Here is a 16,706-nt window from a genome sequence, read left to right on the forward strand (position 1 = left end):
TGAATTTAAATCTGCCGTCGCTATTGGCTAAGAGGTACACTATGATGTTAGATACTACATAATGATGTCACAATGTCGTGAGTGTGTGTATTTGTTAGCGGCTCCACCCTCTCGGTCTGCTAGGCAACAGCATTTGTTTCATTTTTCAAACAGGAAGTGGGAGTTGAGTAAGAATCTGGTAGGGGGTGACTTGCTCTTTAAGCTTCAAATCTTTTAAAACTTTTACTGCAGCTTTTTCAAAAAGGCAGCATAAAAATAGTCATTTTTGCCACAACAATAAAAATAACCGTAGCAACATCCAGGGGGACTAATATGTGCTCTAAATGACTGTCCGCTACTACTTTCTGAAACTGTATTTATGCTAAAATGCCGCTTTTGAGTTTCCAACAGTTGATGGATGTGGCAGCCATATTGAAGGTGACTGACTTTAAAAGGTTTACAGCAATAGGCGTATATTTAGTGATTACTTCATGAGAGTTTCCGGTGGTCCATGGAACATTTTGCCAAGACACTTGCAGGGTTGACTTCCAACATTTTTACAAATATTAAAAATAAACAAATTGTATGATCAGTTAGTGCTTCATGTGTTGGGGATGAAATATTGGTTAATTAAATTTCACTCAGTCTGTAAAAATGACTGACTTATGGCCATTTTTGTTCCAGCTTATGTTGGTTAGTTGTGCTGGTCATGTTATAGCAGGTTAACTCCATACTTAATAACTGTAAATATACATCCAACAAATAATTTCTGAAAGTTTGATTAAAATCTGTCCAGAGGTTCATGAGATACTGAACTAAAGCACACACGCATGCACAGATTATAAACACCATCACCTACTATTTGACTTTCAGCAGCAGGCAACTATATATTTACAAGAAACACACTAAAATTCCCTTTAATCGACAGGTGTACCTAGTTCTAAGTCTGTGCATCAGTTTTCAAAGAGTGTTTGTTATAGCCTCACCCTCGGATCATGGCAAATGATTCATCACTGGAGAAATAGGCAGCCCCTGGCAGCACAGTTACAGTCTCCTTCCCTGAGGAATGGGAACATAAAAGCACTGGTTTTAATTTGTCAGAGCAGTAAATCTAACAGCTCAGGAGACGTGTAAGAGAAACAAGGTGGACGCGTAAAAAGCAGGACAAGGAAAATAGATACACGACTCTACCGTAACAGAGGTGAATAGTTGAGATTTCAAAAGAACTTGTATTAAAAACGTTTCAGATTAAAATCCAGGGAATACATCTGTGTAAATGCATCAAAAAGTAGACCTATTAAATAGGGATGTTTTGATCACGTTTTTATTTATTTATTTATTTATTTATTTTTGCTACTGTTCCAATTCCAAGTCATTTGATTTCAAGTATCTGCCTATCCCAAGTCCCGATCCGATACGTTTCAGGAAAGCATTATGATTAGAAGTTAAATTTCAGTTTCACTTGTTTAGGAGGTAAACTGATTAAAAATGTGTTTATACTATGAATGTATTTAAAAATAGCAGTGTTGCTTATTTCAAGTCATTTAATCCCTCAATATACAGCTGCGAGCAATGCGTGTTCCCATGAGGGAGCAAGCAGGCGGAGCCTCGTCTGGCAGGCTAACTTTTCCCTGCATGACACCTGCAGCTACCGCGCAGCTCCGGTATTGCAGGAGACTTACAAACCTTGACGTTTATTGTTATTGTATTTTTTAAAAAATATTTTTTTAAATAAAGTTTTAAGTATCAGGCGTGACATTAAAAGCAGACGCTTTGATGCTCCACCTGAGAGTAAATCTGTAAGGCTTGTTACCAGCATTCAGACATCAATTCTGTTTGCTTCACAGCCAGACAGGACACGGTAGAAAAAATAAAGTAATAAAATAAAAAATAAACCTTGAAGTTTTGCAATCTGTTGGCAATTTCTCTTTGTTAGTGTATCTTTGTCTGATGGCTGGCTCTGTGTTCTTGTCTGAGTCTGCTGTGAACTGGGACTTTTAGTGGCAAACTGGGAATTAATCTAGGGTTGTCACGGTAACCGGTGTAGCGGTAAACCCCGGTAAAAAAGTTGACAATAATAACCGTCTTGTTTTTATAAAAGCTATATAATCTCAGTGGATTACAGTGGCTGCGGTGTAGGCGTGGTGACCCTTACCAGCCACCGTATCATCTGCTGAAGTTGCCGGCGGCACATGAGCACTTTGTTGTTTACAACCAAAACTTTCTTGAAACTAAAGCTGAAATAATGGCCAAAGGAGGAGACGGCAGTGCTCAGGACATTTATTATCCCTCAAAGAAGACAAAGTGGGAAGTACGGGCATTTTGTGGATATTTGAAGAATGCCGAGGGACAGTTGATAGAAGACGGCTATCCTGTTTGCAGCACGTGCAGAAAAAGTGTCTGTGAAAGGCAGCAACACTTCATATCTCATGACACATCTGCGTGACCATCACCCACAACTCTACAGTCAACGCAAGGCAAGCTAACGTTAGCGTTTTAGCTAAAATGCGTGATCCGAGGATTTGGGTTGAGGGAGAATGCAACGAGTCGCTATATAAAGCAGCCGCAGCGCCGCTACCTGCATATAAACCGTGTCGCGGACACCCCCATGTTGAAATGACGCTATGCATTACGGGGCTCCCAGGGGCAGATAAGAGTTGGTCTCTCTCCGAGAATAATTATAAATGTATGACATTTTCCCACATCTGCAAAGCTCACTGGAAGGACACAAACCGAGGACAATATTTTCCTGATATAGGGTTTATTACTCAAGTAAGGATAAAAAAAGTATCTGATTAGAAGGCTACTTGAGTACTGAGTATCATCTGATCTAATATTTTTAAAATGATGACATCAAACAGACATAAAATAAGAAGTTATGGGCAAATATTGATATTGTAAAGACTAAAGGGAAAAAATGTAAACAAATCAACAACATAATTACAAAATAACAAATTTTAGGCAAAATTTAGACAAACTGAGGACAATATTTCCTGACATACAGGGTTTATTTAATTGTGTGAAAATGTAGCACGTTTAAAAAAAATACCGCGGTAATACCGAAAACCGTGATAATTTTGGTCACAATAACCGTGAGGTTAAATTTTCACACCGTGACAACCCTAATGGAGACCAGTGGTTAGCCTTGTTGACGGCTGAATGGAAAAGCTAAAAGTGAAATTTATTCATTTGAAGGCAGCAAATCATGGAGCTCTATCCTTTCCAGCGTGTTGAATGCCCAGTATGCTCACATTACAGGTGGCTGTTGCTGTGCCTTCACTGTCCGGTTTAAAATACCACCAAGCTGAAGACATTTTTAGCTCTCCTGAGGAGACACGTCTCAATTCTTGCCTGCTGTAAACTGTGTGACGTTACTTTACTGTTTTCATACAAGAAACAAATAATATTCATGTAGAGCAACTTATTGAAATTATAAACTAAGCCATTTTTTTCCATTTGAAAATCTCTATCTCAGGATTAATTGAAATTATCATAGTTGTTGCATTAAAAGGTTAAATTGGATATTTTCCTCCTGATCCCGACCCTTTTAAAATCATGTGAACGGGTCCAGTTTCCGATTACGTGATCAGATCGGAGCATCCCTAATATTTAATCTGCAAACTTCACCAATCTATAAATTTGCTCAGATTTAAAAGTCTTTATTCAAACATGTGGTTTTGGCGGGGCAGAGTGATCAGGATGACCCTCACCAGCGTTAATCAGGTCTGCATCCACTTCATTCTCAGCAGGGTACGGCCCCTAACCAAACAGAAATCAAACGTGAGTGTGCACACAGCCCTGTAGCTCTACATCCACTCACACTTTTCACTCATCCTGACCAGCCGTGATCTTTCAAGGGAGACACAGAAACAATCACATTTCTCTGATTAGATGAGACATTGATTTTTCTCTGTGTTCAACAAAGAGAGCAATCCTTGGACAAAGAGGAGAGGAGAAGAGAAAAGTGAGAGCAGCACCTCTGCTGGAAATAGGTTTTATAATTAAACAAATCTGAGGCCATTGAAAATGAATGAATGAATGAATGAATGAATAACATAGCATAGACGCCTACATCCTCCTGTCAACAGACGTGATTGGAGAGTCATCCCACTGCAGCTTCAGCTGCCTTTGTTAAAAAGGCTCAGGTAGAAAATGATGATAGTGAGAATTTAAACGGAGGAAAAATTGTCAAACTGCCACAATCTCTTATATAATAAGCCTAGAAGATTTTAAATTAGGGGCCCTACTAGCACTGATACAACCCAAACCAATGGCTATGCAATTTGCCTTGTGCTCAAAGCACAGTGTGGCTTAGAAACTCTCAACGCTGTCAGAATGGTTGTCTGTGCTCCTCGAAGGCAAAAGCAGTGAAGAAAAGTCTTACCAGTCCCAAAATTCCATTTTCACTTTGGAGATGTACAGTGATGTCTGGCTTTATGAAGTTGCTGGCCAGCATTGGGATACCAATACCAAGGTTAGCTGGGATTTTCTTTAGTTAAAAACAAAAACGTAAGTGAAGTCACATCTGCAAACTTGGGGGAAATACTGTGGTTAAAGCTGCAAATTTCAAAAACAAATTTGCTTAAAACACTTTTTCCATGCCTCTTAACAACGTTCTAACATAGTATAGCTATAAAAATATTGTGGAGATTTAAAAAAAGTATAAAGTGGTTCTGTCGCATTTGTCTACAAACCTCCACCAATAACACATTTTGGACCAAAAGCACCTATTGGACCATCCGGTTGTTAGCAGGGTGTCTGCAGGTTTAAGGGAGCCAAATTTAAGACTTTTTGAGACCTTTTTCAAGGCCACTTTGACCAAATGTAAGCTATTTTTTTAATTAAATTTAAACTTAACTGGTGCTAACCACATCGCGAACGTGGGATTAGCCATCCAGTTACCATTAAACTTGCACTTCCCCACGGCACAAGCTCCCACACATGGGATCATCTAATAATAGCCCCCTTTCACAACCAACTGAATGTGTACGGTTCTGCTTACGCCAATATCATACACAAGAAATGCTGAACACTAACTAGAGATTCACGAAAATTTTATAGAAATAAAAGAATCTTGTTTAGTGGGCCTTTGGTAATTTAAGACTTTAAGAAACTGTATTTAAGGATTATTTGTCATTTTTAAGGATTTTTAAGGCCTTAAATTTTGAAAAGCAAATTTAAGACTTTTTAAGACTTTTTAAGGACCCGCGGATACCCTGTGTTAGTCTTGCCGAACTTGCCGCATTTCCTTGGGTCCTTCATTCATTACGCGCTCACATATTTAGCAACAAAACAACACTGGTGTGGGAGGTTCCTGTTTATGTTTTATTTACTTGGCAGACACTTTTATCCAAAGCTATTTATAACCTATAGGGCATGTTGTGATGTGTGGGGGAAACCGGAGTACCCAGAGGAAACCCACGCATGCACGGAGAGAACATGCAACTTCACGCAGAAAGGCCGCAGCAGAGTTTTAAACCTGCAACCTTCCTGCTGCGAGGCAACAGTGCTATCGACTGTGCCACCATGCAGCTCGATAATACCAAAGAAGGAGAAACAAGCGGCTGCTACCACTTCAACTTTAGGATAAACTACCAGAGTCCCAAAAAGAAAAACACCATTTGAAGTCACGGACAACAAAAGACATTTGGGTGAAGAAAACTAAAACTGGTGGCGCACTCTAGATTCCTCCAGCAACGTACGCGGGTTTATGGTTCCGGCATAAGCATCTCAGGGAAGATACTCGAGGGAAGAGGTGAGTTTTCCATGACCGTGTTTGCATTCAAAATCTAGCTTGTCCTGTAGATTTGCCATCTTTAAGAGGTGTCTGCAGCTTATATAATGTCTACAGCTTATATAATGTATACAATCCTATGCATGGGGTTCAAAACCGCACCCTTGTACATTGACAGTGTTGCAATCATATTATCAAGAAGGACCGGTGCATAAACTGACATAAATGTATGTTTCCAAAATACCCCAAAATGTGACGCTAGGTGAGAAAGGGGATTGCGTTTGTCTGAAATGTGGTAATCAAAACCCATTCACTTAGATTCTACCACAGCTTTCATGAGGAGGAACAAACGCTATGACTTGTTCATGTAAATGCGAAACGTTTACAGAATCTGTGCATAAATTTCTTCTGCAATCAACTGGTGCAAAGACTATAATTATTCAAATAAGGTTGGTCATGGCACAGTGTTGCTTCTCCTGCGACTCCAGGCCTGGTTTCACTTGCTGTAATTAAAAAGGATGCAACGGAGAACAAATGTATCTGACTTTGCAATTTGCTTATTAAATGTATTCTCGTTAAAGGATACCATACATCCCATCTTCGAACTCCAGAGCAGCCCTGCGGATGATTCTTTCCCGAACAACGTCTGAATCCTTCTTTGGCTTTGGCTTCTCTTCTTGTCCTTTTCTTACTGTGCGTTTCTGGAAGGATAAAGAGAGTGGCGACAAGAAACAAAGAGATAGCATCTTGGGAGTCTATTTCTGACTGAGTGCAAGGGCACATAGATAAAACGTCGACTGTGTGCTTCTATACAATAAAGCCCTGCCACAGTACTTCTTTGTGAGGATTGATTTTTTTAAAGAGCTAATTTTAAAGTAAGAAATCGCAAAAAAACTAAGTGTCGTCTATGTGCAACCTCTTGACTTAGGTGAGATCTGACAATATTTGTTGATTTATGATCCGTTATCAGGGACCACACAAGAACATTATTCTCATAGGAGGTTTATCGTGCAATGTTATGATAAAGTGAACCAACTGGTTGTAAATATGTCAGACCTGCTTAAAACCAGCAAAAACACAATAAGGAAGTTGGGTTGATATCAATAGGATCAAATACCCCCTTGATGCCTCCTCGATAGTTTTTGCTTCATACCTCAATCCTTTTCTCATAGCTGTTTCCCTGAACAATCCTGTGGACATAGATACTTGGTATGTGGATGTCCTCTGCAGCAAATGTCCCAATGTCCACCACCTCTTCCACCTATAGGAGAGAGAAAAAGATGAACACTATCTTCACCCTAAAAGTGTCCCTCGATCCATGAGATGGAACGCTCTGATAATAAGGCTGTGCGTTGATGGAAATGGAAATAATCCCTTCTCACTCAGATAAGAAATTCAACAAGATAACAAAAGAAAAAAATAAATAAATTCACCCAATACCCAAGAGTTCAGTTGCTAGCCAACACAAACAACTAATCAGTCAATCAAGTAGTAGCAAATCAATGCATTTAGTCATCTGGTGAGAAAAACGTGCTGAAGGTCAAACTGAGCTTTAGAAGGAAGAAGAAGGAAGATTTGAGGGACTTTGAATCCGGCTCGCTTGTTGGTGCCGGAAGGGCTGGTTTAAATATTTCAGATGCTGTTGATCTACAGGGATTTTCACCTACAACTATCTCTAGAGTGTACAGAGAATGGTCTGAAGAAGAAAAAAAATCTGTAAATGTGGATGAAAATGTCTTGCTGATTTAAGAGATGAATGGGTAGACTGGTTTTTGATCGGGCATGCCCAAAGTGCAGCCCTGGGTCCCTCAGAGCAATTTTGTGCAGCCCCCAATCACATTTCTAAGATTAATTATTTCCGCCAGCAGGCTTTTGTGATAGATCGACACCATCCATTATTTTTTATTTTCAGAGTTTTACTAAAATGCCTATTTTGGACCTACTTTGATGAGTAAAAAATAAATTAATTAATTAATGACACTAAATATTTATCCAAATTTACCCAAGAATAAAGAGCGAACCAAGGCAGCGGAAGAGTTGCTTTGCTGTTAGCCAATCAGACGCCAACATTTTTATATCAGCTCACATAATCAACAAAGAACTGCAGATTACCATCTCTAAATGTACAATAATGCTTAAGTAGACGAATTATATGAGCAGAAGACAACACTGAGACTCCTGTCAGCTAAGAACATGAAACTGAGGCTACGATCCAAACAAGACCACCAGAACCAGACCATTTGTGATTAGAAACATGTTTCCTGGTCTGACAAGTCTTGATTTCAGCTGCTACATTCACATGGTCGGGTCAGAATTTGGTGTTTAAACTGGTTCAAGGATCAAAGGCAAAAGAAAGTGAAAAGTACCAGAGAGAAAGTTTCAATATATACAGGCGAAACTCAAAAAATGTGTACATCAACTTAAAAGGTGAACATAATATATGAGATAGACATGCAAAGTCAGATATTTTAAGCCTTTATTTTTCATAATTGTGATGATTATGAAAACCCCACAATCAAAACTTCAAACAATTAGAATATTGTGAAAAGGTCCAATAAGTGTCACACTCTAAGCAGCTAATTAATCCAAAACACCTGCAAAGGGTTCTTGGTCCTTTAGATGGTCTCTCAGTCTAAGATGGATTACTGAAAAAAAGGACTTTTTTCACCATATTCTCATTTTTCAGGTTTCAACTGTAGATGACCAAAACATTAATCTTTACAGTAGACATGTCCTTAAAACTTTACATTTTCTAAAACTTCATCATCTGGTAAAAAATAAAGTACTATACATTCTGTTCTTTAGGACAAAAGTGCATCACCACCAGCAAAGGAATGTGCAAACGAGATTATTTCTGTCTGACTAACAGAGCACAGATGGAAATGGTTATTGATTTAAACACAGTTGGAGCAACACGACTGGCACACAAATCCCACAAGAAACACACCTGCTCTCCTCTCCTTAGGTAACATTTACAATAAAGTGAGCCTCCAGCCTACACTTCTACAGGTGATCAGGAGGAGTTGTGCAGCTTGTGTGGGCGCCGCTAAATTTCGCAGCCCAGTTTTAGTCTGCTCCGTGTCTTACAAGGCTCAGTAGTACAATAAAAGCATGTGATCCTTGACATGCAGAAATTACCTTGCAGGAAGCTGAGAGGAGCCTGGCAATAAGAAGTCTTAAGAGAATAGATTTTATTTTATGACAGTACACTTTGATAGAAACTTTGCAGTTTTTATGTTTTTTGACGATCCGTCCGAAGGAAAAGTGAGTGGCATCATAATATTTAAGAAGCAAACAAGTGAAAGGTAAGATGTTTCTGGTGACTGAAAGAGGATTTAACGTGCAGCAACACAACTGTCCACCCTCACTTCTACATCCCCGTGCTTTCCTTCCTGTGTGGATCACTGGGTAACCTACTTATTCCATTTACATGAGGGGCAGCCGTTCAGAGCAAATTGAATTGAATATATCCTTATCTTTTCTTCCTTCAGCACTCAGCGCTGACTGAGAGGAGTCAATGGCCAGAAGTGGATCCTGTCTCCGTTGTCATGGATACACAGGCTCCGGTCTTTTGTGAGATAAGGCCACCCGTGACCGTAAAGTGATTTTGGAACCGATTTCATGGGCCTTTTAGTTGGTTCGTAGTAAATTTCTGATCCTGTACATGAGGCCTAGCAGGAGGAGATTGGATGCAGGTGAGACTAACACAATAATGAGACTGGGCGAAAGTACGATAATTATTAGCACACTGGAAACAGTTGCTGCCATTAATTTCAAGCCTCAACATGAGAGGACTTTAATAAAAATGTTCATGTCAAACCTGGTGTCTTTATCCAATCCAATCCAATTTTATTTATAAAGCACATTCACAAGGCATTACAACCAAACAAGGCGCTGTACACTAAAAATGTTAGTTAATTAAACCGGCGTTATACAAACATGTCGAACACAGATAAAAGATAAAAAGGAAATACGACAAAATTCCCAAAACTAACAGCTAAAAATCAATAAGACACAGGGAGAATAAAAAATTAGAAAAACATTTTAAAAAAGAACCTCAATAGTACGGAAGTCGATAATTGTGGTGTCTATTTTTAAACAGTGCAGATGTAAGTGAGGTTCATAATTATGTGGTATAAGCTAGGTTGAAGTAGTGAGTTTTCAGGCGTGATTTAAAAATGCTAGCTGTTGGTGCTAGCCTCACTAGCAGTGGTAATGCGTTCCACAGCTTCGGTGCACAGACAGAGAAAGCCCTTTCTCCACGGCTTTTTAAACGTGCATTCGGAACAGCTAGGAGGAGCTTATCTTCAGACTAACGATCTTCTTTAGTGAGAACACTGTAAACGGTTAGCCCATCAAAATCCACATACAGAAATCAGCACCTGAGATGGGTTTCTTCACGTGGTTTTGTTGGTTCCTAACAAACAGGCAAACACCTTGGATTTTGCTCCGTTGTCAATTAGCCTTCTAAAGCTAAGTTGCAGCACAATAACAAGCTCATACAATTTAAATGTGTCGTGCAGATAAAAAGCCTCAACTCCTTTCATCTACGTGATGAATCCCGACTGCACGGAAGCTTCAACGGACGAGGAAGAATAAAGCATTAACATAAAATAAATTTAAAAAACATAAAAATGCGCACAAGACAAGCACGCCTACAAATGAGCAGGTGTGTGAAGCAAGTAAACAAGCACATGCATCGACATTGATATTCTTGCATCTGTAGACCGATTTTCACATCAATGAGAGCAGAGCGAGGCATGAAGCGAGCTGGCAGAGGGACAGAGGGAATCAAAGCACCCTGCGGGGCCACAGAGAGAGGTTTTTCGAGAGGGTGTGCTTTTTTGGGCCGTGAGCTTCGTCAAATCTTGTTAATCTCAAACTGATCTGTTCACAATGCAACCAAATCCTTGGAATAAACTAGCAACAATGCCTTCCACGATGCAAGAAGCATCCAGCTCCCACCAGAAATATTTTGACAGTCAAATCTGAACTGTGCAATGCTTACGGAAGAAATGGTATTCCATTTTATTGACAGGTAATGCCATCACAAAAATCAATAATTGACGGATGAAGAGCATTGGTGGACTTTTTGAGAAGACAACTTACATTGACTTAAAGCTCTGTGGGTAGAAGCTATTCACCTGAGCGGATTGCAGAGCAGATGGCTGGAGGACAGCAGGTCACCATACTAACAAATTACCCACTTCAAGCCAAATTCATTACACTGTACAAAATTCTGTCAGGTATAAATGTTAGTACTAAAATAGTTATCTAATTAATCAGAGGATTTGTAATCAATCTTGATTAATTATGTTTTAATTGTTCAAGTTAATTTGCCTCCAAGCAATTTTTAAAAGTAAAATAATTTTAGCGAGGCACAAATAACATTACCACACATTAGTGACTATATATAAATGTAACCATTAGGTCTATTGGTTACTTTGGTCTTGCTGGAAAGGTAATTGGGCTAGTTGATCGATCGATCGATGGATCGATCCATCCATCCATTTTCATCCGCTTATCCTTATAGTCTAAGGCGAGAGGCCCAGACTTCCCTCTCCCCAGCCACTTGGGCCAGCTCCTCCGGGGGAATCCCAAGGCGTTCCCTGGCCAGGTGAGAGACATAGTCCCTCCACCGGGTCCTGGGTCTACCTTTAGGTCTCCTCCCGGTTGGACGTGCCCGGAAAACCTCACCAGGGAGGCGTCCAGGAGGCATCCTTACCAGATTCCCGAGCCACCTCATCTGGCTCCTCTCAATGTGGAGGAGTAGCGGGTCTACTCCGAGCCCCTCCCGAATGACTGAGCTTCTCACCCTATCTCTAAGGGAGAGCCCAGCCACTCTTCGGAGAAAACTCATTTTGGCCGCTTGTATCCGCAATCTCGTTCTTTCGGTCACTACCCAACGCTCATGACCACAGGTGAGGGTAGGAACGTAGCTCAACCGGTAAATCGAGAGCTTCGCCTTCTGACTCAGCTCTCTCTTCACCACGACAGACCGGTACATCGCCCGCATCACTGCATGACATGAACATCACCAACCTACACACATCTTTTCATTTTTTTATTATCAAACGTATTGACATGGAAAAAATTATACCAGTTGGAGTGCAAAATTTCGATAATTAGACATTTTCGATTCATTGCCCAGCTCTAAAAAGTAACTACTGAGGGATTTGTTGGGATGTGTAAATATTAATACACATAATTGACGAAGTGTACATAAACAAGGAACATTGTAAATGTTGTGTACTGAACTGAACACTAGGTGGCAGCAGAGCACTGCTAATATATAAAGGTGTAGTGTAGAGTTCAGGAGACGTTCTGCTGAGGGTTACAAGTTGAATGCTGTGTACTTCCTTGTCCCTCCTGCTGTAATGAAGTTAATGTGAATAAAGTTACTGCCTGCCTGCTTTCTACCAACTAGAAAGCAAAAGTGTAAAAACATTGATTTTTTTCTTTCTTTTCTTCATAAAGAGCGATTTGTCATGATTCATTTAGTTAGTTGTGGTTGGAGCAGATAAAGGTTTATACGGTCTTTTAGCCCAGGCTCTGCAGTTTTCTAGAGATGCAGCTGGATGAGATTTATTGATAGGGCATAAATTCTGGTGCTAAACATTTTCACCCCCCACTTGGGATAAGGCTGAAGCAGTAATGTTTTAACGCATTATTTTCTAATTAATTAATAGTAATTAATGCGTTAAATTCCCACCCCTAGTAAGTACAACAAGTTTGCAACTACAAGAGGCCAGGTCACACCCCTAACTTTAAGAACAATAAAGAGCGTGATCTTCCAGCACTTTTTGGGCTATTATGAGCCGCAAGTATGACATTGGTCCCTAGTTTGGTCATGAAAATTCAATGTATAACAAGATATTAAAATGACAGTAAAAACAACTAATAAATTATATTAATAATTTATAAGAAAATATTTTAAACATTGGGCGGGAACAAATATACAAAATAAACACAATATAAACTGAAAACAGATTTTATTTGACATTTATGTCTGTGTCAGTATATATGATAATGATTATATTTTCTTAAGGATTTCACTTTGGTTAGACACATTTGAATTTATAAATTTGCAAAAATGACATTAAATGAGGGCACACTGACACAGAAGTAGAAGCACAGGCTTCAGTATGTTCTGCCCATGCTTGTGTGGGATTACTCCAGGTAATTAAGCTTCCTCCCACAGACCCAAAACTTGCATTTCAGGTTAACTGGAGACTCTAAATTGTACCCAGGTGTGAGCGAGTGTTTGACCGATTGCTTGTTTCTGTGTAGTAGTGTGATGGACGGGCAATGTGTCCAGAGTGTCCCCCTTTCCTCAGCTGATGACAGCTCCCTGTGACCCTAACAGAGATGAAGTGATAAAGATAATGAATGAATGGAGCTTGAGTCAAACTGATTGCTACAAAAATTTTCATAATAAATTAGCGAAAACCAATTTTTTTATGCATTAGATTTTTTTTGCAAAGAAAAAAGCCTAATCAGTAAAAATTAATTAACAATTTGTTTTAAAGATTCTAAATAATATATACAGGAATTTTGAGAGAATTGTGGAGATTTTACTTAAATTATTAGATTTACAGTATTTAGTAGTTAGTATTAGATTACATTTTCAAACAGCTGAGCATAACGCCTCATCAGCCTAAGAACATAGAGAAAGTTAAAGGTTCAATGCATTTCACTTTGACTTTGAAGCTCCTTGAGTTTATAATCCATCGATGTCTGTAATTTATTTTGTGCATTCAAGTACTGAAATGCAACGGGATCAGGAGAACGGGACAGCGTGGCTACAGGAAACGGCGACAGCAACACCACACTCATTATTGTGTGTATTTTTAGCCTCTCCATTTTCTCCCCATTGTGTGTGCGTGTGTGGGCACTTGGCCACGCTCTGTTTGTCTCTTTCGGAGATCAGCTTGGGTTCTGTCCTGCAAACCCAAAACACTGACATCACCAGCAATCTGTTTCCTCTCAGTAGAAACGTTGCTGCCTTAATAGTGCCTGCTAAATAGAGGACAGCCAGTCGGTGACAACATTACCAGAGCTAAAAATACATTTTTCAAATGACAACAAAGCCACTTGTACTGTGTGCATCTGAAAGCTGCCTCTACTCACAGCTTAAAGGCAAAAAAATAATAATAAAATAAAAAAGTTAAAACATATTAATTTCACACATGCAGTTAAAAGAAATATTTAAGCTAAACCATTTAAATTCTAGAATTTTAAGCAGCAATGCTTCATCTCACATTGCCTTATAGCCGATTTATTTATCATCAGCAGCTTCAACACACACCATCAGTAAACGTGACTCCTGTAGGACAACCAAAGTGTTCCCTTCGCTTAATTATTGTCCAAAATACGGATGTAATGCACCACCAAGCCTTCAATGATCATTATTATCATTATTAGCAGCTATAAGTGAATTAGTCAGCCTGTTTGACTCAATCTAACACTGAATCTTCAAACGCCTAATTAATGCAGAAGAGACAAAAACCTTGCCAGCTTGCATGGATTAGTACAAATTAGGGCTGGGCGATATGGCCTCAAATCTATATTGCGATATAATCTGAAGCATGTGCGGTAACGATGTATATTGCGATATATTTTTTCCTCTGTTTATATGTAAAAATGACATGCTTTTAAATATCCTCATGTGGCAAATATATGCCACTTGAGGCATTTAGGCCTCCTCCTCCGCCCACTCCACGCTTGCAGTCACTGCCATTCTGTTGCCCCAATGTCAGCATGTCTTAGTGACATCATGTGTTATCGCGATATCGTGTTATTGCGATACAGCCAAAAACTCTATCATTACCCAATTTTATATCGTTTCTACCTTATATCGTTTATATTGCCCACCCCTAGTACAAATGACTGAAAACTATATACACGAGTGTCAGGTCAAAAACTGAGAAATTATACTTTATTAGCAAATTTTGTTAATTTTTTCAGTTGGTTGACTATATATCTGCTTAAATTCTTTCACACACCCATTTCTCAGTTGCAGATGCTTTTTTCCAAGGCTACAATAGATTAAATCATTCACCATTAAGATGAATTATTAAAGAGCAGATGTGTGGAGTAACATCTTAAGATATTCTGTGCTAAACGGGTGTGTGAGGGCAACACTGAGTCACCTTGACCAATACCACGGTATTCCTTTAAGAAAAGTGAGCATTTACATGTTGGTGATAAGGGGTTGGGGATAATCAAAGGCTTTTATTTCCATCTCTTCTTTTATATTCCCGCAATTTACTGTAGTTGAAGCTTTTCAAGTCAATTACCACAATTTTCTTTGAGAGGCTTCAAAAAAGCTCCAAGTGGGACACAAAAGGACAGCTTCACATATGTATACTCTTTCAAAAAATGTACCTTTATGGTCTCCAAATAGTAACGTTGGTCTTTAATTAGAGTAGATTTTCGTAGAAATATTAGGTGCTTTCTGACGAGCGCAGTTTTAAAGATAAGTGCTAAGTGTTAGCACATTAACAGGGCTGTGTAGCGATTGATTAAATGCATAACTGCAGCATTTCGGACTGTATAACCGAGAGGTAGAAAACAATCAGAACCACTGGGACTATTTAAACAAAACACAAAGGGTTAGACAGTAAAGCCCACGGTTCGAAGAGAAAACTACATGGAGAAAATAATCCTTTGAATGTTTCAAGCTTTTTGTGGCACCTCGGAGTCCTGGATCTCCTTAATTAGCCACTTTATCTGGTTTGAAAATACTGAGGTGAAGTTTCGGTGGCGACCTGGAAAGCTGATTACCTAGACTGCACAGTGTTTCCCTCACAACTTCACACACAAAAAGAAAAAAAAGGAGCCAACCGCACATTCTGCACACTGAAAGGTCAGTTCATTCAACTGTTCAGGCAGGAGGTGAAGAGGAAAATAAGTTGGTTTTTGTCAGTAGTGGGATTATTCAGGTAGATAAAAGGGAAAAAAGAAAGTACAGGTCCAGCAAAGATGGGATTAAACTAAAACTGAAATTCCAGCAATGAAATATGGGTGGCTGAGGATGAGACAATGGCTGTGTTCGAGACGAGCCAGTTCTGCGCAGATTAGATCAGCGGTGATCGGCGCGCAGTGCTTGCCGGTAGGGCTGCTCAATTAATCGAATTTTAATCACGATTACGATCTGAGTTTTAAACGATTATAAAAAACAAAACAAGCCGATTATTTGCTCCTCCCGCTTGCGCTGCCCTGAGTTGCAAATGAAGCGCTCCTCCCACAGTGTTGCCAACTTAGTGACTTTGACGCTATTTCTAGCAGCTTTTCAGACCCCCTTCTTGACTTTTTAAATCTTAAAAGTACCTAGCGAACACCTCAGAAACCTCTCTGGTAACCCTTAGCTACTTTCTGGATAACTGTCGTTGACATTTCCTGCAGGTTAGCTAAACACTCCGCCTGCGCTCCGGACCGTTCTTCAGGACATTAGGAAAGGGAATGATGTAGCGATGTGTCAGTCGCTAAAGAAACGGCTCTCAGAGCCGGCTCCATGTTGGATTAACCAGAGTGAGTGACACACACACCGCACCTGCGGACTCCTGAGCCGATAAAAACGGCTAAATGTGAGTGTGCGGCGCGCTAAACACACGTGCAGCTTGCCCCTGATTGCTGTGAGACCGGGTTGAGGGGTGGGGGCGCAGCTGTGGTTGGGACAATTATTACATTAACTGATGGACTTGCAAATAAATAGTTTATAAATAAGGTAGAAATAAGATCCTCACGCTGATAAATAATAAATAATCTCTCTGAGGACACGGTGCTAGTGCACGCTCCTACAGCACCTTGACATGACTCAATAAATGTTATGCAACATTTTGTGAACATCAATTTATTTGCATGTATTTGTTATAAATGCCACTGTATAATTCTTGCTGTCAGTATTTGCAAGATATTGGTATTTGGGTCTGCACTGGTTAGACTTAAATGAGTTAAACCAAGGTCTATAGTCCTTGGGTCATAGACTATG

The 16,706-nt window shown here is 39.6% G+C and overlaps 1 protein-coding gene across 1 annotated transcript in view; it reads right to left on the reverse strand.

The window, feature by feature from the left end:
- oxct1a (3-oxoacid CoA transferase 1a) overlaps positions 1-16,706 on the reverse strand; it is a 91,334-nt gene that overhangs the window by 41,896 nt on the left and 32,732 nt on the right. The window contains exons 8-12 of the mRNA XM_015972865.3: positions 6,867-6,974; positions 6,300-6,414; positions 4,364-4,458; positions 3,690-3,738; positions 966-1,038 (exon numbers count right to left, since the gene is read on the reverse strand). Coding sequence (XP_015828351.1) covers positions 966-1,038; positions 3,690-3,738; positions 4,364-4,458; positions 6,300-6,414; positions 6,867-6,974 — 440 coding nt within the window. The remainder of the gene's footprint in view (positions 1-965; positions 1,039-3,689; positions 3,739-4,363; positions 4,459-6,299; positions 6,415-6,866; positions 6,975-16,706) is intronic.

The sequence above is a fragment of the Nothobranchius furzeri genome, chromosome 17 (genome assembly GCF_043380555.1).
Source record: "Nothobranchius furzeri strain GRZ-AD chromosome 17, NfurGRZ-RIMD1, whole genome shotgun sequence".
NCBI lineage: Eukaryota > Metazoa > Chordata > Actinopteri > Cyprinodontiformes > Nothobranchiidae > Nothobranchius > Nothobranchius furzeri.